We start from the raw sequence: 23,066 nt of genomic DNA on the forward strand, positions 1-23,066 counted from the left end.
AGAATTAAGTGAACGTGTCCTGTTTGAACGGCTGTACAACACGGTGCGTCGGCGGTAGGCCACATATTTAACGTGTTCTTTGCGCGCCGTCTGTGCAATTTTCTGTGATTAATGCCGAGCAGAGAGTGTACATAAGAAGTTTACTTTCGCATATTATGGTTAGTTGTATAAAGTGTCCTGTGAACAAAGGTCATCACTGTTAAGTATCTGAGCTCTGTAATGTGTCTCACTGTAGACGAACATTTAGCAGTTTGTGGCTTTGTCTGCTACGTGATTGATGCCTTCATTGAAAGTTACTACCACCCTTATTTAAATTTGACTTCTCATTTAGTAGCATTAATCCACACGATAGTAAGTTTCTCTCAGCCTCACATAAAGAAACACAGGTCAATGGGCTACGTATGCTGCCTTCTTGCAGGTACGACTGCAGAAGACACCAGGGCGTGGACAACGTTAGAATCCGTGTGTTCTGCCGTGACGCAGAAGAACAAAACCAGGGCCCCTCGGATGGTCTATACTCCCAGTACAAAATATGTTGACAGATGCGAGTTACCTGCAGTGATACAGAGGAGGGAATACACAGGGTGCTACTTGCACTTATTTTCATTTGGTTGCAAAGGTTAATTGGTTTTGAAAGAATCGGCTATCTCTGTCGTATTGGCACCGCTGCAGTAGTATCTTCCTTTTAAGGGTCCTTTCTGGCCAGCCTGATATAGCGTTGCGTAGTGTTCTACACCGCACCCAGCGCTCAGAAGAATGTGGCTGGAGGATGCGCAATAGGCAGAGCACTCGTGCGGAGAGCGATATTGGTGGCCGTTGCAGGCAGGCACTGTAGGGGAAATGCTGAGTACTGGAGGGGAGGAGCCATTCTAAACCGAAGCCTTTGCTCTTATGCTCTCATGTTTTCGTAAATATCAAGTGTAGCCCCTTCAGGCCCACACTTTCCTCGTGACCTTTAGAAAATGTCTACTGTCACCTCTGACTTGGTTAGTTACCTGGAAGTATTCCGCTGAAAATGCAAAAAAAATGCATCGATTTATTTTCTCATGGCTTATTAAACAACTGCAAGTTTCATGCATGTGCCACAAATGGTGAATTTTGAATGAAACCTATTTTTCTCTTGCTACTATGTTGAAGTTTGCTTCTTTTGCCAAAACACGGCACAGCTTACACAATGTCACCTCACTAATAAGCTGTGCAGATGCAATTGGGAGAGAATTCTGAAACCGTAGTTTATTAAGTTTGCCAAGTGGGGAACAGAGGGAAAGCAACGTCGACAGATTATGAAAAACACATCTTCGGTACAAAAATAAACGTGTAATGGCTTCACTTATGCTGCACAAAAACCCACAGCATGCCCCGTTTCACCAGCTATCCATGACCCTTCAAAATTACATTCTTTCATCGAAAAAGTCTGTAGTTAGTGTTATAACATGCAGATAATAAAGTTTGCATAGTAACCGTATGGCAATATACTCTCCTGTTTGCAGGTTACCATTTGCCCAGATCCCACTTCAGTATCTCAACCACTTATGAAATATCAGGAATGTTGTCGATATTTCATTTGACTTTATTGTTAGCGCGTGCGATCGCAAATAAGTGTGCTACATCAGATCGGTTTTCTTGGCGTTGGTGTCAGAGGCCCCCACCCAAGTGTAGACAACAGTTCAATATGTTAGCTAAATTTAATATGCAGCAACACATTATGTAATACTATGCACCAAATTCAAAATCATAGGACCCCTATTTTTTATTACAAACTTTTTAGAATTTCGCTCAGTGTCTCACCTGAATGCAAATATCACAATACCTATGGCGATTAACGAAATGATAGGCAGGTAAATATTTTGCTGTGACAGTTTCACAGTTACATGTAATGCATTATAGATGTAACTGTGAAACTATATATATATATATATATATATATATATATATATGTGTGTGTGTGTGTGTGTGTGTGTGTGTGTGTGTGTTTTATTTTTAGTAGATTTTAACCATATCCTTGTCTTGTTGAACGGCAGATCCCTTAGGTATGTTCGTATACGCTGAATTGGGCCTTGGTTTATTAAATCCGCCTAAAATAAAAAGTTGTCGGTTTTCTCTTGAGGTTCATTTTAATCAGTTGTAGAAGCACAACATGGTCAGAGCTATAACACAGGCAATATTAATGTCCACAGCAGTACACAACAGAAAACGTATCAAACGTGTTTAGTTCCAAACAGCAGAATGAAGAGACAGCAGGTATGCAAATAAACTACGTTTCGACTTGAACTCTTCTTCCTCACATACAGAAACAACAAGGTAAAGAAGTGATAGGCATTGCTATACAAGAGTTTATATAAATAGATACTTATCCAACTTGACAGTGATATCAGTGTTGATGAACACTATGCACAGTACAGAAACGGTGCATCTGTTGTGAGACCAACTGTATCAGTAGGAATTTTGTCATTATCAACAATCTGAAGTATCACAGTGTAATTGATGTAGTGGTGTCCTTGTTCCATGAGTCTTTTCATGTGAACACAGTGTTTGTGAGGTTTCTGCAGAGTTGTTCACAGCAGCTGGAGAACTTCAGCACGCAGTCACTTTTCGCTGCTCCAACCTCAGGTGGATTCCTCCGATCGGTGTCAGCACCACAGTGTTGGGAGCCATGCGTAACTTAGACTGCTTATCTCCGACGGGCAGAATGTCAAATTTTGACACCAGATGTACTATCGCTGTCTTCACCCGCATCAACCCGAAACGCATGCCTGCAACAAATCAAACAAGTTATCACTTTGTTGTACCTGGGAATGATAATGCTACATGCTTGAAATCTGGCACTGTGTCACAAAATTCATTTCGTTCAATTTCTCACATAAACTATAATAAATTTCGAAATAATTCTCTCCGCAGAACCAGTGCTATTTCGCCCCATCCCGAGAGAGGTATCAGGACTATAAACACGAAGACGTCCTGTAGCAAAAGTGTTTTAATCGCTATACGGGTGCAAACTCACCACTAGTTGTTTTGTTTTATCATTTGTTGTTATCGAGTCAGCTTTATTCGTACCTACTATGGCCGCTTGGCTGTCCCATTTCTTAATAGTTTTGAAGGTTATAGCATCAAGCTACCTGCCTCTGCTTGCTATGAACAGTGACAACAGGGTGTCTCTCCAGCTATGTTCGAATTAATTAAATAAATAATATTAATTAACTTTCATCACCCAGATTAATTGAAAGAATGCACAGTGGATAATATAGCTTGACACTGTGATAAGCCAGTGCAATGAATATAGAGGGGTAGAGTTTTGTTTTTGTCCATAAACTGTTTTCCCTCGACTTATGAACCTTTAGCATTCTGAACTTAATTTCCTTCAGGAGCTTAATTACCCTCTTAAATCAATCAATTATTGGGAATTTACTTTGACTGGGAATGAACGCAGGTTTCCTTCACATCAAGAGCAACACAAGGGTGTTACTGTCCAGAATTTATTTCTCAAATTGACTATCACTTAATAGTTTCATCTCCTATTCAGATCTGGACTTCTGCATCGGCAAGACTGCCAGCAATAATTCCCAGTTTGGGTTAATCTTGGTCTCTAGGGCCATTGTAATGTCATAATACTGTTAGGTAGCGGAAGGCTTCATATAATGGAAACCATCTCGTCTCACGACATACAATTCTTACTGGCGTGCTGCATACTCTCTCTCTTAACTACTACGACCTGAATATCACTGGCAGTGGGAAGACTAAGTATCGGAGACCAACAAACTACGGTTCTTACTATTAGGTTTCGTAACAACATAATTGTACTTGAAAGCTTGTTATGATGCATCATATAAGGAGGAGAAATGCGTACCATCACGTTACCGACTTTGATAAAGGTCGGATTGTAGCCTATCGCGATTGCTGTTTATCGTATCGCGACATTGCTACTCGCGTTGGTCGAGACAATGACTGTTAGCAGAATACAGAATATGGAATCGGTGGGTTCAGGAGGATCCCAACGGCCTCATATCACTAGCAGTCGAAATGACAGGCATCTTATCCGCGTAGCTGTAACGGATCGTGCAGCAACATCTCGATCCCTGAGTATCCAGGTGGGGACGTTTACAAGACAACAACCATCTGCACGAACGGTTCGACGACGTTTGCAGCAGCATGGAACCTGGGTGCACGAATGGCAAAACGTAATTATTTCGGATGAATCCAGGTTCTGTTAACAGCTTCATTACGGTCGCATCCGTGTTTGGCGACATCGCGGTGAAAGTACATTGAAAACGTGTTTCGTCATCGCCATACTGGCGTATCACCAGGTGTGATGGTATGGGGTGCCATTGGTTAGACGTCTCGGTCACCTCTTGTTCACATTGACGGCACTTTGAACAGTGGACGTTACATTTCAGATGTGTTACGACCCGTGGCTGTACCCTTCATTCGATCCCTGCGAAACCCTACATTTCAGCAGGATAATGCACGACCGCATGTTGCAGGCCTTTCTGGATACAGAAAATGTTCGACTGCTGCCCTGGCCACATTCTCCAGATCCTTCAGCAAATGAAAACGTCTGGTCAATGGTCGGCGAGCAACTGGCTCGTCACAATACGTCAGTCATTACTCTTGATGGACTGTGGTATCGTGTTGAAGCTGCATGGTCAGGTGCACCTGTACACGCCATCCAAGCTCTGTTTGACTGATTGGCAAGGCGTATCAAGGCTGTTAATGCGGCCAGGGGTGGTTGTTCTGGGTACTGATTTCTCAGGATCTATGCACCCAAATTCCGTGAAAATGTAATCACATGTCAGTTCTAGTGTAATATTTGTCCAATTAATACACGTTTATCATTTGCATTTCTTCTTGGTGTAGCAATTTTAATGGCCAGGAGTGTATTGTATCACTTGCAATCTAGATCGTTTCTAGAGAGAGACTACCTTCCTTTTCCTACGTATGGCGATCTTTGTGTTCTTGTAGTTTAATACGAAGAAGCATACAACTTTTTTATGTAAAACACTACCATTCTTTAATTTGCAACATAATACTTCCTTGTTCGTTACCGTCTTTCCTCACATCGGCTATTTTCCGTAAGGACACTAACAGCCTCGGCCATTTCGATACAAACCGTTTAAACTTTTTTAATTTTCTAACCAGTATGGTGGCAGTTGTACAGCGCTGTGGCGTCTGTAGAGGCAGCTGTTACAACGTGATTAGTAGCAATCGTATTGCGATAGAGGCAAATAAATAACTCGCGAATCGTTAATAAATTCTAGGAAATCGTTTTGCTAAAATATGTTCTCCTTTTTTTGTAAATAAAAATGATGGTATAACAATCTTTTATGTTTTTATTGCTGTACAGAAGATGAGTCCGGAAATAGCAAGTGCTTCAAAAAGGACGGAAAGTATGTTAAAGCAACTAGAAATAAAACAAAAAAATTGTGGTAAGCTTCTATGGGTCCGAACTGATAAGGTCACCGATCCCTAGACTTACGCACTACTTAATGCACTTAAGGACAACACAAACACCCATGCCTTAGGGACGACTCAAACCTCCGACGCCGGCCGAGTGGCCGAGTAGTCCTAGGCGCTACAGTCTGGAACCGCGCGATCGTTACGGTCGCAGGTTCGAATACTGCCTCGGGCATGGATGTATGTGATGTCCCTAGGTTAGTTATATTTTAGTAGTTCTATGTTCTAGGGGACTGATGACCTCAGAAGTTAAGTCCCATAGTGCTCAGAGCCATTTGGACCATTTGAACCTCCGACGGTGGGAACCGCGCGAACGGTGAGAGGACGCCTTTGACCGCACGGCATAGAACAAGAACTAACGGCTGGTGAGTACAGAATGATAGAACCTGATCGAACTCTCAGAACTTCAATTTGGTCAGTGCTTAATTCTATAGTAGATGGTGATGGCAACAGTGTTAACTACCTTTGGTGTGTCGAGTACAATGAACTTTACTTGCATACTTAACAGTCATCTGGAATTCGCGTGTGTCTAACAAACAAGTGTCATGCATTGACGAATACGCCTTCTCAAATCTGCTCAGGGCAAATTTATTGAGAAAAGCGTGACTTTGTGTCCAGGAGAAGCTACTGGGGGTGAAGCAGTTTCAGATCTGACTCAGAGATTGATCAATACTGCAGCGACTTATAGAAAAGTATCCGCAAAACCTACTATGTCTCATCCCATAACTGTCTCAAAACAAATCACACAAAAAGCGAAAAACCTTTGAAAGGAAACCGAACCTGAATAATTTATTACGAGGATGGAGGTGAATTCCAGGCGACCAGAGATACGTGACACGTTGCACAAGGAGAGATAATTACCTGACTCGTACACTTTCTTATTTTGTTAATTGGGACCTCGGAACATACTTCTTGCGTATGACACGGTTTCAAGACGAGACTACGGCGCTTCAAAACATTAGAAAGGAATTGCTGAGACGATTTATCTCGCTTGGTATTCACTAGAATAGTCTCAAAAATGTATCTTTTACAACTGACCAAGATGCCAACATTACCGCTGTTCTCCGTAGATATTCTGCACTGAATTTTCCCTTTCACATGCTGAACAGAATGCTAAGAAATGCGTTTAGTGTGCGGTATATGCCATTCAACTACCCAAAACTTTATTTTGTTCTGACTACAGTGGAGAAACTTGTGACATTTGCAAAAATGGCGTTGTTCATAGCCTGGAGAGAAGAATCGAGCAGTCGAACGATACTCACTGGAACACAGGATTGGCCATGCTTGAATCGGAGAAAAGGCAGTTCAAATGGTTCAAATGGCTCTGAGCACTATAAGACTCAACGTCAGTGGTCATCAGTCCCCTAGAACTTAGAACTAGTTAAACCTAACTAACCTAAGGACATCATACACATCCATGCCCGAGGCAGGATTCGAACCTGCGACTGTAGCGGTCACGCAGTTCCAGACCGACTCGCCTAGAACCGCAAGGCTACACCGGCCGTCTGAAAAGACAGTATTCTATACTATGTAAAAAGCTCCCTGAGAAATGAGAAACAAAGAGAACAGAAGGAACTGACATCACGTTGATGGACAAACTGATTTCTGTTCTGACGGAATGTACGCTGTGGCTTTTTTTATATTAAACTGGTATAGATTAGCCCGTAAATTATTCCAAGAGTTGTAAAGTAAGGATTTTTTTTACATCCCTTCAAGGAGACATCAAAAGAAATGAAAGCGGAAAATCCCCTCACTGCATCTCCTTTTGCCATTGAAAGTGACCCTCCGAAACACTGAAGTGAAGAAACTTAGGATGAAGAAGCCTCTGAAATCAATCTTGCGAGTCCGCCTAGAAAATTATCTAGAGGAAGCAGCACCACGAATAGGTAATTTCCTGTGGGCACAATTTCGACATCTGAAAAAATGTTCAAATATGTGTGAAATCTTATGGGACTTAACTGCTAAGGTCATCAGTCCCTAAGCTTCCACACTACTTAACCTAAATTATCCTAAGGACAAACACACACACCCATGCCCGAGGGAGGACCAGCCGCACAGTCCTTTACTGCAGCGCATAAGACCGCTCGGATTCGACATCTGAAAATGATGTGTGAAGTCACGGGAGAGGCAAATAATACCATTCACTAGCTACAACATCAATAATTTGGAATGATCAATCACGAAAGTCAGTCTTACTTAATCATTGTTTCTACCCAGTAGCAGAATCTTTGCAACATGTGAATTACGAAGCATAAAAGAAAAAGGAGCAAAATATATTTACACAAGTAGCGCAAGCTGTCCTGTACATTAAGCCAATCGAACAAAGTCACTCCTCAAAAAAAGGTGAACTTATATTTATATAACATCAAACATTATAGTATATACTTATATTAAACAAATAATACAGTATCAGAACCTAATAAAAACGTGAATGTTAGGAAATAAAATTTAGTAATGTCAAGACGCGAACCTCCCCCCAAACTACCAAATCGATACAAGACAGTGATGCCACTCATTACGCTTTTTTTTTTTAATCTCATATTGTTCGTTTTCGTTCGCTGTATCTGCTCTAGGCAGACGTCGAAAGACACCCGTTTAATTCGTTGTCGATCCATTAACTCAGTTTTTTTTACTACAGAGGGCAGCTGGCCCTCTGACCGAACACACTCAGCTACCATGCCGGCATCGCTAAACCATCAACACACACATTGTAAGTAATCGAAGCATGTTACCATTTCAGAAAACCTTATGGTAGATAAGTTACTAACTGAAATTTAATTATAACAAATGGTACTAAGAACAATGCGTTTTAGTGGATCTTCCGTGTGTCGCTGCCTTCAAATAGCCTACTCTCATAATACACAAGTTACAATAACTCTTTTTGCCATGAATATGATGTTTCTCGTTATTTTATTGGAACGAATCACACAGTTAACAACGGGTTTTCGAGTGATTCTGAAATTGCTGGTGCTCACAAACAGCATATATACATATAAGCTTGAAATGAATACCAATATGGCACACCACATATGGCTGGTCCAAGCAAGCCCGCGGGTCGGCAGTGGTATGCGGTGGGCTGCCGTGCAGGGCTCTGTCCAACAGCCTCAACCTCACTCCTTCCGACTTCCATCTGTCTGCCCAATCAAGGATGCACTCTGCGGTAAGCAGAATGTGGATGATGGGGCGCTTACTGATGCAGGAAGACGTTGGTTTCGAAGTTGGCTTCGTAAGGTGGCGTGAGGCCGTCGCATTGAACGTAGATTATGTTGAAAAATAGCGTTTGTAGCCAAAAGAGTAGGAAGTAATACGCTGTATTGTAATTCTAAATAAAACCAACCTGCTTCCAGAAAAATAGTGTTGTGTAAGTTATACCAGGGTCACTCCGAAAGAAATGCACACTATTTTTGTAATAATGCAGTTTTCATGCTGCATGTGTGAAAGTTTTACAGTGTGTAGATACATCCGTCCCACTTGTTTTCAAACTTAGTTCAGCCTGTTCCCGTGAGTGGCGCCGTCACAGCATGTCTTCAAGATGGCTGCTACACTTGACGTTAGTCAGAATCAACGTGATGTCATAGAATTCCTGTGCTGTGAAAACGAGACAGTGGCAAACATCCACAAGAGGTTGAAAATGGTGTATGGATATGCTGCTGTCGATCGCAGTACAGTTAGTCGGTGGGTGAGCAGGTTACGTGATGAAAACGAGCACGGCAATATTGAGGATTGTCCTCGCAGCGGCAGGGCTCGTACTGCACACACTCCAGACAATGTGCAGAGAGTTAACGAATTGGTGACTGCTGACAGACGCATCACAGTGAACGAATTGTCACGCTACGTTGGGGTAGGGGAAGGAAGTGTTTGCAGAATACTGAAAGTGTTGGCGTTAAAAAAGGTTTGTGCCATGTGGGTCCCCAGGATGTAGACAGTGGCTCACAAAGAAACAAGAAAAACGGTATGCAGCGAACTTTTGGAACAGTACGAGAATGGTGGAGATCAATTTCCTGGAATAACTGTGACAGGTGATGACCCATGGCTCAATCATTTTTCACCAGAGACGAAGAGGCAATCAATGGAGTGGCATCATGCAAATTCACTCACGAAAAACAAATTCAAAACCACACCTCCTGCTGCAAAAGTTATGGCTACGGTGTTTTTCGATTCCGAACAACTCTTGCTTGTGGACATCATGTCAGGTGTAACCACCATAAATTCTGATGCATATGTGGCGACACTGAGGAAACTTCCAGCTCGACTGAATCGTTCAAAAAATGGCTCTGAGCACTATGGAACTTAACATCTATGGTCATCAGTCCCCTAGAACTTAGAACTACTTAAACCTAACTAACCTAAGGACATCCCACAACACCCAGCCATCACGAGGCAGAGAAAATCCCTGACCCCGCCGGGAATCGAACCCGGGAACCCGGGCGTGGAAAGCGAGAACGCTACCGCACGACCACGAGATACGGGCGACTGAATCGTGTTCGACCAGATCGGCAAAAACAGGATGTTTTGCTGTTGCAAGACAATGCACGGCTGCATGTCAGTCAAAAAACCAGGGAAGCGATCACAAAACTTGGATAGACAACACTGAAACACCCGCCTTACAGTCCTGACCTGGCTCCATGTGACTATCATCTCTCTTGGAAACTGAAAGACTCTCTTCGTGGAACAAAGTTTGAAGATGATGACACCCTTGTGCACTGCCAAACAGTGGCTGCAACAGGTGTAAGGCAGTTGAGGAGGATGCAAATTATGTGGAGAAATGAAAATATTGTTCCTAAAGGATGTATCTACACACTGTAAAACTTTCAAACATGTAGAATAAAAGATGGATAAAAAAAAAATAGTGTCCATTTCTTTCGGAGTGACCCTCGTACAACACCTCTATTAGATATACTGATTTTTCAGGATTGAAATTGGTGGCTTCTTGTTGATTAGCTTACAAAGGATAAAAAAGCAATTGATGACTGTTATTCAAGTCTCTGAAGCAACTGTTTAAAAAAAGAATAGAATCCAGGATTGTTAAAGAAGGAATGCATCTCATTACAGAGATGTAATTGGATGGTGGTGCAAATCCATATTAACTGCGAGGATGGTCGTATTTTAAGTCGGAATGCAGGACGATGGGTTGCCTAACTCGGCTGTCGAGGAATCGGTTCAGCTCGGGTGGAAATATATTTTTTTCACCAAGATTCTCGGACGATTGATGAAAGCGGCTAATCGAATGCGTCCACTGATCCCGGACAGTAGAGTCTGCCTCAGCGGAACAAAAGGCGGCGCGTTTGGCTGCACCAGCGCGTGGTCGCCGGCCAACCAGGCGGCCGCGAGCAGGTCGCCGTGTCAGAGCCCTCGCTGGCCAGAGGATGGCGTCAGGCGTATCTGCCGCAGTCAGCAGCTCTGGCAGAGGGTCAGGTGGGAGGCGCGCTGGAGCGCAAGTTTTGCACCTAAGGCCCGTAAGACCCGCTGGAGACGCCCAGTTATTGGAGGTGGTCTCCTCGTGATGACTCCGGCTCGAGCCCCAGAATCATCGAGTGTAGCAGCGGTACGTAGACCAGCGTCTAGTAAACATAGCGAATTCATGTGAACGAAGCTTTTTGGCCCAAACCGGTTCGTCGGCTTGAGTATGGCATATCTTGGCGTGTATATATAGTAGATTTGTCCGGCTTTTTTGTGACCAGTGCCCTGCATTCAGTCAGTCAGGGCACCAAGGCATGAGGTATGAGGTAATCCACCTCACCACTGCAACAGATGCGTGTTTTACACCATGGGGTCTCGGCAGCATTCTGATCCTCGAAACAGAATTTCACAGCTCGTGAAATCTTCTCGGAGGGCAGTTTCCCCAATAGGGGTGGCAAAACTGAGGTATTTCATTGTGAAAAGTAGATTCAGTCTGAAGTACCAGACTCCACATGTATTCATACATACATACCGAGCGAGGTACTGCTAAAATACTTGATTAGTATTCACGAGAGAAGTGGTTCATATCACCCTCGTATCCTGCAGACTTATGGTTTCCGCAGTATCGCTAAATTGCTTAAGGCAAATGCATGGATGGTTCAATTGGTGATTTCCCTATCCTTTCCTTCCTTTCCCCCATCTGACCATGTCATCTGATGATCTTATCTTCGACGGTACGTTAAATCCTAATCTACCTTCCTTACTCCATTCCATTGTGGCAGCGTGCTACAATAGCCGGTTTCGATTTATTTCAGAATAAACACAATTCTGATTGCAGAAGTTTTTAATGTCAAAGAATCATGCCATTAACATTAAATAATTCCACAACGAAAACAGTTTTAATTCTGAAATTTTCCTTCTTTCTTCTTTCCCACATCCAAAGAAAACGTTTTTTATAATTCGATGGAGAGCTCACACCAGCTGTAGATAAGTGTTTGAAAAACTGCCAATGTCGCACTTAAAGAGTCATAGTTCTTTAGTCGAAAATGTTAGATTAAGTCATTTACATCGAAACCTGGAGCCGGCCGCTGTGGCCGAGCGTTTCTAGGCACTTCAGTTTGGAACCACGGGACCACTATAGTTAGGTTTAAGTAGTTCTAAGTTCTACGGGACTGATGACCCCAGATGTTAAGTCCCATAGGGCTCATAACCATTTTGAAAAACTTGACACTTTCGACCTAAAACACAAGTGGGCTTTCTCTGCCAAGCAAGGCAGTGTGCACGGTTAATGCGATTTGCACTTACTGTAGAAGTACAATAAATAAATATTTCCCGGAGTGACCTACTCGATGCGTGATCCGTTCTTAATGGAGCAGGCCGCGAACTCGTGTGTGATGCATCGCATCGTGGCCTGAATCCTCGCCTTCAGAATTGTCTTAATGGGTCCTCAGCTGCCCCAAAATGCAAACCCTCTTCGGTTGGACCTGTGGCCAAACCCTGTGCACGTTTCTGTTATCAGTTATCAGTCACTTGCAATGTACTACCATGTTTTGGGTCCTGCGATATTTTAGCATGAAACCTCAGTACGTTTTAACTACTGAAGTTTGAGGATTGGAACTTTAACAGCGGCATCTATTAAGTTTCAACTAATAAGGAATACTTAAATACGGAATTTACTATCTCCAAACAATTACTGGTCATTTTGGAACGAAACGGAGACAATTTCAGCAGAACCCGTCCTTCAGTTTGCAGGGAAATGCCCTGGCACATACATGACTGATTTTTTTCAACTGACGGAACTGCCAAGTAATGTACTATCCACCATATTCCATAGATATAATCCCTTCTTAAGATGGAAGCAATTCGTGGTGTTCGATTCCGAACTGTTACAGAGAGACATTCGTTGGGCAATAGACCGCTCCATTCCAACTATCAACACATCTGGTGCTGCTATTCCTGTCGTTAGGGTCATAGTTAATTCTTCCAAATACTGATTTAGCCAAGTCTATAGGCTGTCAAGTAGTTCTTCTTTCACTAAGAATCCAATCACAATTAAATCTTCATATTGAAGAGGGAAAAACCTTAAAGGCATTGATACCAGACAGATGAAACCTATCCAAAGATTTGTCACTATTTCGCGGTTGCAACAGTTAACTAAAAAAGTAGTAAATATAGAAATTTCGGGATACCTCGACAAAATGAAAGATATCAGGCTACTAAAACAAACATTCCTATAGTTCTCGAAAAGGAAGCCAACGATAATACAAATAACAGAAATAAAAAACCAAATGAAAAGAAATAACGTCAAGGTATCACATAGAAAATTTTAGTAGTAACATCTTCAATTTAGGTTCCCAAGGGAGGAACAACGAAGGCACAACATCCACAAAAAAAGGAAAACGTCAACATGGGCGAAGCCAACAATATCATGAATCACAAAGTAAGAAACTAAATGGAAAAAATATCATAAATGTATCAGAGTGAGCAAGGAAAAATTGTTTTAGAAATAAGATCCGCATATTGGAAGGCTAACAAGGAAGGAAAAGCGAAGAACAACGTCCACACAGAGATGAAAATGTCTGCTTGGAGGAGAAGATTAAGGAGCACTCTCAATAAAGAAACAAAAGTTATTAAGTTGTTATGTGATCCCACTTGATCATTGTGGAAATAATAAAACAAATGAAGACATTCCTAAACTTTGACATTTTAGTCAGACTGATCACTTTCTAACTGTCTCTGATACTTTTTTCTCATAGTAACGTTTACGTTCTTGTATGAATAACTTCAAGTGTTTCGGATAATCTCTTTTACATTAGTATACGGTGTTTACAGGTCCACTAATTGTCACTGAGAGACAATACACCTTCCTGAGAGATTACTAGACCACAATCGTTATTGTTATTTAGCAAACAACACACAAATGTGAGTGATGTTACCCACAGCTATGTGTTTCGGGAGTCAAGCTTCCATCATCTGGCTAGCTGCGTTCAGTCTTTCAAATACACACACTTAAAGCACAAAGCAGCCATGAAATAAAATAAAATACAGATATTTGAACATCAAATCCTCGTCTTACTTAAAAATCTGTAGCAGCTAAACATGTATACAAGACAGGAAACAACCTAAAAGACATTGAAGAGACTCTGGAAGTGGTGCACGAAGGGAAGAAAGTATTCACGGAGAAAGATTTGATAATGTACTTAATGCACAAACGGAAGAGAGCGATAACGGAGTCCTCAACGAGGTCATAGATTTTTTTTTTTTTTTTTTTAATTTGACAGTAACAGATATACATGAGCGGTTTGCCAAGAGAACTATTGGAAAACTTTTTTCCCATGTCCCCTATGATATCTCTGGAACAATGAAAAGGTTCGTGACTCGCTGCACTCGTTTGAAACCGTCTACTTGTTCGCAGAAGAGGCCAGTATATGGGAAGGCTGCTGGTGTGACGTTTAGTAGTTGCTATCGGTGTTACCACTACAGAAGAAGGGCATTTTGATGAACGGCCGGTCGTATGATGAAGAAAAGCAGAGATTAAAATGTTGCCAACTTCAAAGTAAGACATGGACTTCTTTTATTGTATTTCGTGACTAGTTTGTGCTTTGAGTGCGTGTCTTTAGAGGGTTGAACGCAAGCAGCCAGATGATGGGACGTAGACTCAAAAAATGCGTGTCTGTGGAAAACATTCCTCACATTAGTGTGTTATATGCTAACGATAACTATTGTACTCACAATCGCTACCTCCAAACCTTCATGTGGATAATATTCTACTAAAATATTGCTTGTTGATCAGTTGATGACAGTTTGATGTTGTTGAAGCTAGTTTGTGAATATATGTGATTCTATCAGGAAACAAACATTTTAACAAATAAATGAAAGAAACTATAGTGTACTATAAGATGAATAAACGTCATTAACTATATTATTTTTTACAGAAATCCAGAGGAAATGAATGACATATATCAACTTATATTGATGTGGTTCAATTTTGGTCACTACACAGTCTACATTTCCGGTTTAGAATTTCTGAATGGATTTCTCTGATACTATTTCACGTCATTCCATTTGACATAGTTTATCACCATTGATTTTCTCATAGTGCATGACTCAATTCTATTTAGTTAATCAGTATGTATTGTTTATTTTTATTTTAACATAAGATATTTTCATACATTTTTTGTGAAAAATTGATAATGAAGATAAGCGGAGGAGTGACTCACCGATGCATATGCGTGGCCCTTCGCCAAATGGCAGATAGCTGTAGGGATGCCTGGATGCCTTCTGCTCCTCGGAAAAGTGCTCCGGGTCGAATTCCTCGGGGTTTCGAAAGTACCTCCTGTCATAATGGAGTCCCATGACTGGAATAATCACCTTAGTTCCTTTCTCCAAGACACAGTCATATCCTGCCAGATTATAATCCTGCACCACCTCACGATTGAGAACTGTAGCGGGTGGATACATACGAAGGGTTTCTGAAAAAAAATGGGGTCAGATGTTAATGGAAGTGTTTTAATAAGTATTCTACAGTGGCGCTCTGTGTGAAGTTTTAATTCTCCCCTTATCGATCATAGTTAATTTGCAATCTGAAAATATGTCAAAGAAAATGTATGAACGTAATGGTCCTAATAGAGCAAAAGAAGATATGTCATTCACTAATTCCTAAGCTACCTGGTCTATGGCCAGCATGCTCATACAGGCGTTTGCATCGGTATGAACAGCAACGTACGTAACAGAGTATGATTTTCTGATCGATACAATGTCCGAATTATTCTTTATGAAATAAAATTAAAGACCAACACCAACCGTGTTGGTTCTCACGTCCACTTCACTAGCCTATGATGGGTAAATAGGGTGAATATATGTGAAACAGTGGAACCGATAAAGTATATGAACAGGATGAATGTGTGATAGTCCTAGGTGATTAGGGCACTATTACATGAAAGAGAATGGAACGTAAGATTACGAGAGAATAGAATACTACTCATCAATAGCTTTCAGCGTGTTTGTAATGGACGTGAAATCCGTTATGCTTGTGAGAGGAACTAAAACTGGTGCTCCTCATAACATATCTACATAGACTTTGACCTTGTTCTGTTAGCATCTACTGCATCTATACAGTATCGATGCCGGGAGTTTTTTAATCAGAAATAGTTTATCTGTATACCGAAATAAACTCAGCTATTTCTAAAGTACATAGTGATGCCTGCGTTTACGGAATTAATAAAAAAGTGGTGTATAAAATTTCATATCAAATTTTCCAGTAATTATAACAAATAATTGAGATCCATAATGTTGTGGTTAATTCTTAAGGAGCTGTTAAAGCAGACCTTGCTGTCCTCAGTGGCTGATGACATGAGTGCAATACAGTTTTGAATAAATGAAAGAATAAATTATATATATAGTTTAGGGGACTGATGACCTCAGATGTTAATTCCCATAGTGCTTAGAGCCATTTGAACCATTTATGTGTGTGTGTGTGTGTGTGTGTGTATGTGTGTAACTTGTGTTATTACAGAATCTGGTAATAGTAATTAGGGATGGACCAGTAGTCTTCTTGCTTCTATAACGACAGAGGCATTGTTTCTAAGGGTGCCACAGGACGTTCTTTCAAGATAGGGTTTGTGTAGTTTTGGCTACTTTATTTCTGAGAATATTTATGTTTTTATCTGTTCCACAATTTTTCATAGGTCCTATGAATTGCCTTGATTTTTGCCTGCGGTGTAGACAGTTTATATTGTAAATATTACATGTTCATTAAAGTATGAAGAAACACTATTGTACGCAGATATCATTAAATTACAATTTTATGATGGATGATGTCATAATAATGAAACGAATATGTGTTTGACCTAGTGTTTAGTAATTAGTGTTCTCTTCATGGCTTTTAATCTGTGCACGACCACACTTTCATGATTGAGATGTATGAACAAAAGAACCAAAACCCTCCATCGTACCGTTTACCACCTTTTCCATGTATGGCATCTTGGTCATTATATCATCATATGTCACATCACCGTTGGTCTTTCTCATTACGTCATCAACTTCTTCTTGCAGTTTCTTCTGGATATCTGGACGTCTAGAGAGCTCATACAGGCAGAAGCTTACGGTGGTGGAAGAGGTCTCGAACCCCCCGAGGAAGAACACCCACGCCTGTGCTGCCATCTCCTTGGTCGTCAGAGTCTTATTGCCATCTGCCAGGAATAAAATATGTCGTAAACATGCTGTTACTCACTCTATCAAGCAAATCATCTTAATGTTATGAACTATCACAGTAGCTTTGGGAAAATGGCTTCTAAGATTTCCCCAAACTTTATACTTAATTAGGGAAATGTGCCCTTATAAACGCAGTTGCATTATCAAGAGCTGTAATAGTCACAATAATTATAGAAAACGTGCCTGTAACTGCAATATCTTATACAGAGTGCTAGTTTCACGATAATGCCCTTAATTGTGTAGTTTTAATTTGACAACTAAAGTAAATTCAACTTTGATAGTTCAAGTGTAATGAAGATAAAACTACAAGAGCCATAATTTGCAGTAATTTTCTCTTGAATGCCTTGGCAAAAGTAATTCTTCTCTCTGTTACTATTTCATGTATGTTCTCTGTAGAAGTTTTAAATTGTAGTGATCATTCTAATGATACATAGAAGCTAATTTTTATAGTGAGGAAAGATATTTCGTACTGACACAATACTTGCATCTACATATGCGAGAACATCTACGCTCCACCTCATGGTGTGTGGCAGAGGATACTGGCTGTAGCAGCGTCACTGCTCCCGTTCCCTGTTCGAGTTGCGGATGGTTCAAGGGAAGAACGATTGATGGTAACCCACTCAGTGGGCTCGAAACTCTAATTTTATCTTCTTGGTCTTTTCGCGAGATATACATGGGAGGGAGCAATATATTGGTTGGTTCTTCTAGTAATGTAAATTCTCAGATCTTTAGTTCAGTGCAGAGTACGTCTCTCCCAGCGTCTGCCTCTGGAGGTGGCCGAACAAACCCGTGACACTTCCGCACTTACTAAATGAACCTGTAACAAAACGTGCTGCTCTTCTTTGGATATTCTCTATTTCCTCTATAGTTCTATATGGTATTGATGACATACTGATGAGCAAAATTCAAGGAAGCTATTGCTTTTTTTCTGTCTTGGTCTTTTGTAAAGTAGTTACGTTAACGACAATACTGATGTCCTATTGGTTAAATCATAAAATGAATAACTATCCTACTGGGACTGCCAAAACATTTTAATTGTAACAGAGTCACAAGAAGAACTTGTAGAGATGCGTTGTACTACTCCCTGCCTGAATTACAGTTACTGGCGCTACATCTTTTAGGAGAAGAATAGCAAATTGAAGCATTGTTCAAATAAACAGTGAAAATATCAATTCTAAAGTGATTCGGAAATGGACATTATCTATTACGTTCTTTGGAATTACGATATTCTTCGAAGTTACAAATGTATTTCTCATACCATCAATAGTTAGATACAACTCGTTACTTAAATACACTTCATTTTGAATTTGGATGTTGCAAGTGGGTAGACTGAAAATTGGTGTGTCATGGTGGTTGATATGTGTCTATATATATTTGAGCCCATTGACATTTTAACTTAACTTCATAGTATAAGCATATAATTAGTTGAACTGTGTATTTGACTGGGTTGCATAATTACCTTAAAACAACAAATTTTTCATAACTACAGCATTTACATTATGTCATGTTAAAAGATCTGATTTAAGCTCAAACATAAGAAACGATACCGAACACAATAAAGATAAAGACCGAACCTATGCCGACATGTAGAACATCTGCGTTTAAAAAAGCAGAGAAGTATATGAAGGAAGCAACACTCTAAGTAGAATAAAATGTTGTGGAAAAAAAATAGCAATATCGCCTACTGATAGATCTCACATACCATAATTAATAATGAAGAGGTATTATAATGGACTACCACCTAGCAAGTGTGGTGTATGGCGGTGACACCATAATTTCGAGATGGATTTCTGCATCCAACTATTCATTCCTACTAAAACGAATGAAGGTATATCGATAATAATGCAACCAACACTATGAAGACATTCTACTGCGCGTGAGTTACAGGTCGATCAGTATAACTCATAAGCTATTACTCCCCTAAACTAGTGCCACTTTTCTGAAAGTGATATACAGTTCAATTCATTTAACTGAAAACTTCTGAACTGGGTGCGAAAATATTCACAGCTGAAGAAATGGGGTGTCTATTGGTATCTTGGTAATCAACAATATTAATAGACATATCATCAAATGACAATCTTCTTGTAAATGATGAGGATGTGAGCAGAATAACGGTGTCTTGCTACAAACGTATTTAAGGTTTACAGCCTACAAAAGGTTTAAAATTTACAATTAAATATTATTTATAAAATCATATATATTGAGAACCATGACTTACGTTCAGCACCCTTCTTCCCTGTGATTGAGAAGCTGTCATCAACATATCCATTGTTCTTCAACTGAATCATCAATTGCATGAAGTCCTTCCTGATGATCCCTGTCTTCTCTCGGTGTTTGACTGTGTCGTCAACAACGCGCGTGAAATACTCTGTGATATCCTTCGGTGCGAAGGGTAAAGGCAGCAGGGTGCGCAGGTTGGGATTAGAGAATCCCAGAGACAGAGTCAGGTAAGAGCGCAGGGATGTCTGGAAGAAGCGCCGCCCCCACTGCCGAAACTCCGCCTCGGGATTGTGCTGACTGTCGACGTTGATGCCAAAGGCACAGGAAGCGATGACGTCAGTAGAGTAGCGGGCAATCAGCTCGCGGACTTCCACATCTCTGCCCGAGGGTATGACGTCAACCATAATACGAGCACAGTCGCGCACTATGCCGAACATGGCGCGCATTTTTCCCGACGTGAAGGTGGGCGTCAGCTGCTGGCGCAGAGACCGCCACTTTTGGCCTCTGAGGAAGAAGAGGTGCGCCGACAGGTGATCTGTCTCCTCGTCTACGTAGATGCCCCGGTCAGGAAAGTAGTTGAAATCCCTCACCATGATCATTTTGATAAGTTCTGGATCCCGCACAACGAGAAGAGGATTATTTAATGAGTAAATTCCGACGACTGCTTTGCCTTCTGCTTCAAAATAAACGTCTTTCATATCCTCGCCTGGGCATTTCCTCATTAGTATTGCGTTCCAGCCATTTCCCAGTGGGAAAGACGGCTCCAGATATGGCAGACCTTTCTTCTTCCAGTAGGTGTAATTGATTTTAAATGTTACATACATTATCATGAAAAGCGTTGACAGGATGGCTAACATCTCAGTCGCCCATGAATCGAAGTAGAGGGCCATCTTGATTCCTAGGCGAGATAAACAAGGAACAGAGCATTAGTGTGGTAACTTATAACTAATTACAAGCTTTGCTGCTTTGTTGAAGCCCTTGACTACCACAATGTAGTAACAAGAGTAAAGCTGAATGGAGCATACTAACAGATAGACAAGTGATAGACAAGTGTTGGCTTCCGCCATTACTTGTCTATATGTTTTAGAATTGTAGAAGATATGTGAATCCACTGTAAATGTTGTGTTACAAACATCCAAACTGATTCTCTCTTCTATTGCACCTAATTCCACTTGGATAAAATGAACTGTTCTAATACTAGTCGTATGATAGGTGCTCAAGACAATTTGTTGAGGAGATAAACTCATATGATGATACAGTAGGTGATGCAGATCCAGTGTGCTATTTTCAGTCTTTATTGTGGAAAGAAATCTGTAGGGAAATAATAGAAAATGTTACACAGGTGCACATGCCACATGAGACAGAACACAGTATTAGAAACAGTGCCAATTCTTCAGCAAAAGTGCTCCGAACTGGTTGTTTGTACATCGCTCAACATAAATTTCAGATGTTCATATTATTTACTGCTATTTATGTTTCAGCAGTGTTTATTTCGACTATCGTCCATAAATATTATGTGGTGATGTCTGATATCTGTTACACCTTAAAGTGGGAGCAGTTTGTCCTATCAAGAAAGGGGAATCGAACATTTTAAATAATGGAAAAAAATCCGTTTACCTATAGAACTACATCAAGAGCTTGCAAATACCAGAGAGACTTCAGTACTTTTTGAAATTGTTAAGCTGTAGCTTGCGCCGCGCGGCAGGTGACCAATTTAACCCTGAACACCAGCAGCTACTTGTTACTTGCTATTTATCGTTTCTGGAAGGTTCTTGAAATATCTTATGCTTCTATTTCTGGAATACTGGTGCTTGTAAAAAAAAAATGTTCAAATGTGTGTGAAATCTTATGGGACTTAACTGCTAAGGTCATCAGTCCCTAAGCTTACACACGACTTAGCCTAAATCATCCTAATGACAAACACACACACCCGAGGGAGGACTCGAACCTCCGCCGGGACCAGCCGCACAGTCCATGACTGCAGCGCCTCAGACCGCTCGGCGAATCCGCGCGGCGTTGTTTGTGTAAATGGCTACACCCCTTTCCTGTAAATCCGATTCTTTTCTGACTGTATGTTGCTCTAAGTAATAAATGTGCTTTCGGTGCAAAGTGTTGTAGTTTTCTACTGACCGTCCTATCTGATTTGGACTTGATTATGGTTGCGAATGTAACGTTGGTGGATGTTCTGGAGTCACTGTGGTTCCAGCTAGACGATATAAAAGCTGTTGCCTATGCCGACAGGAACCAGAATATAAGCAGTATGCCGGCCGCTGTGGCCGAGCGGTTCTGCGCACTTCAGTCCGGAACAGCGCTGCTGCTATGGTCGCAGGTTCGAATCCTGCCTCGGACGTGGATGTGTGTGATGCCGTTAGATTAATTAGGTTTAAGTAGTTCTAAGTCTAGTGGACTGATGACCTCAGATACTAAGTCCCATAGTGCTTAGAGCCATTTGAACCATTTGAATAAGCAGTAGATAATTCCTAAGATCCGTATATGTAAGAGAGAGATAAATCCCGAAACAGCAATACGTCAGCTGCACAGCAGGTATCCAACAGTCTTGCCGGTCGCCAGGGACTGCCAAAATGGTGAAAGGATTCGACGGAGCTTCCAAATATAACAGGTGTGGTGAGATGAATGTTTGCCAAATGTGTGAGTGTGCTTCTACTCGGATGGCACAACCCATCAATGATTCGAGAACAGCGAAGAGAAGTTCAGTAGCTGAGACAAACTCTAGATCTAACTGAAGCAATCGTCAGACGACAGTGGTCGAATGGAATCCAATGGCTACAGTGTATGCCCGCTCCTCCAGTGGCTCTGATTTACGAGTGCTGTCTGCAGCCGCAATATAGGAGGCTGGCCGCAGAAGGACGCCCCACTTGGAGCCTCTTCGCTACGACACAAACATTCGTGCTTAATAAACTGAGCCTCCACCTTATTGACACTGAGAGCTAGACTCTGCTCCTTGCGGCATTACTTGTACTGAGTCTTTGTATGCTTGGATAAATACAGGTTACATAATTCTTCTGTTTACTGTGCTAACTCGTTCGCTAATCATTTCTGCTCCTGTCCAGCTTTCCTACGACGAAAGTTACCGCACTGCTCTGTAGCTCGCCTCACCTAACCATTGTGTACAAAGTCATACACAACAACACACTTAGCACTGTCAGCACGTTCATTACCGACGCCAGCGCCTCACGGAAAAACTGACATTTCCAGGGTGCAGAACGACACTCCAGTCTACTTTCACCACGGTCACCAGGGAAACATTGTACGCCACTGAGGAGACAGGAGATGTGTATTCGACGATATTATGCCGCAAGACGTGAAACATCACAACATTCAGCTGCAGACGACCATAATCGACCTGCGGGACAAAGTCAACGCCGTACCCTGGACGTGGTCGCTCTCCAATTCGCCACACCTCTACCCCATCGCCGTACAGAGGTACCAGCCTCTCACCTAACCACCGAATTCAGGAAAAGTAAGGGAGGCAATCATTTATGTCGGTGAGGTCGCCGCAGATGGACGACAGTCATGAATAAGTCAGGAAATCTTAGCGAAATCGTGATCGACAGATAGCCTTTCCGAGCTCTAGTCGACTCAGGATCTTCCTTCTCTCTAATAGCGAATTATTATTGTCATCACCCAAAGAAGATTATGTTCTCTGATACGAAAGCGAGTGTACTGAGCGTGGCAAACGTTAAATGCATCGAGCATGTTGAATCCCAACACCTATCAGCTGTCTATATTTCAGATTATTATTTTATTAAGTGCGCCATTTTATT

The 23,066-nt window shown here is 41.4% G+C and overlaps 1 protein-coding gene across 1 annotated transcript; it reads right to left on the bottom strand.

Moving 5' to 3' along the window:
- Positions 1-2,192: 2,192 nt before the first annotated feature.
- On the bottom strand, positions 2,193-20,386 carry LOC124798698 (cytochrome P450 6k1-like). The gene is made up of 4 exons (XM_047262209.1): positions 19,280-20,386; positions 16,803-17,039; positions 15,069-15,320; positions 2,193-2,753 (listed from the first exon to the last, which is right to left on the bottom strand). Exons 1-4 carry the CDS (start codon positions 20,169-20,171, stop codon positions 2,575-2,577), a joined length of 1,560 nt encoding a protein of 519 aa, XP_047118165.1. The 5' UTR covers positions 20,172-20,386; the 3' UTR covers positions 2,193-2,574.
- Between the last annotated feature and the right edge of the window lie 2,680 nt (positions 20,387-23,066).

The sequence above is a fragment of the Schistocerca piceifrons genome, chromosome 5, assembly GCF_021461385.2.
Source record: "Schistocerca piceifrons isolate TAMUIC-IGC-003096 chromosome 5, iqSchPice1.1, whole genome shotgun sequence".
NCBI classification, from domain to species: Eukaryota; Metazoa; Arthropoda; class Insecta; order Orthoptera; family Acrididae; genus Schistocerca; species Schistocerca piceifrons.

Bases quoted from the DNA above. Each gene is read 5' to 3' on its own strand.
- LOC124798698 (XM_047262209.1), bottom strand. From the start codon at position 20,171: ATGGCCCTCTACTTCGATTCATGGGCGACTGAGATGTTAGCCATCCTG. The intron at 17,040-19,279 runs GTAAGTCATGGT...TATTCCTGGCAG, and splicing joins AGGGAAGAAGGGTGCTGAAC to ATGGCAATAAGACTCTGACG. The intron at 2,754-15,068 runs GTGAGTCACTCC...GATTTGTTGCAG, and splicing joins AGGGCCACGCATATGCATCG to GCATGCGTTTCGGGTTGATG.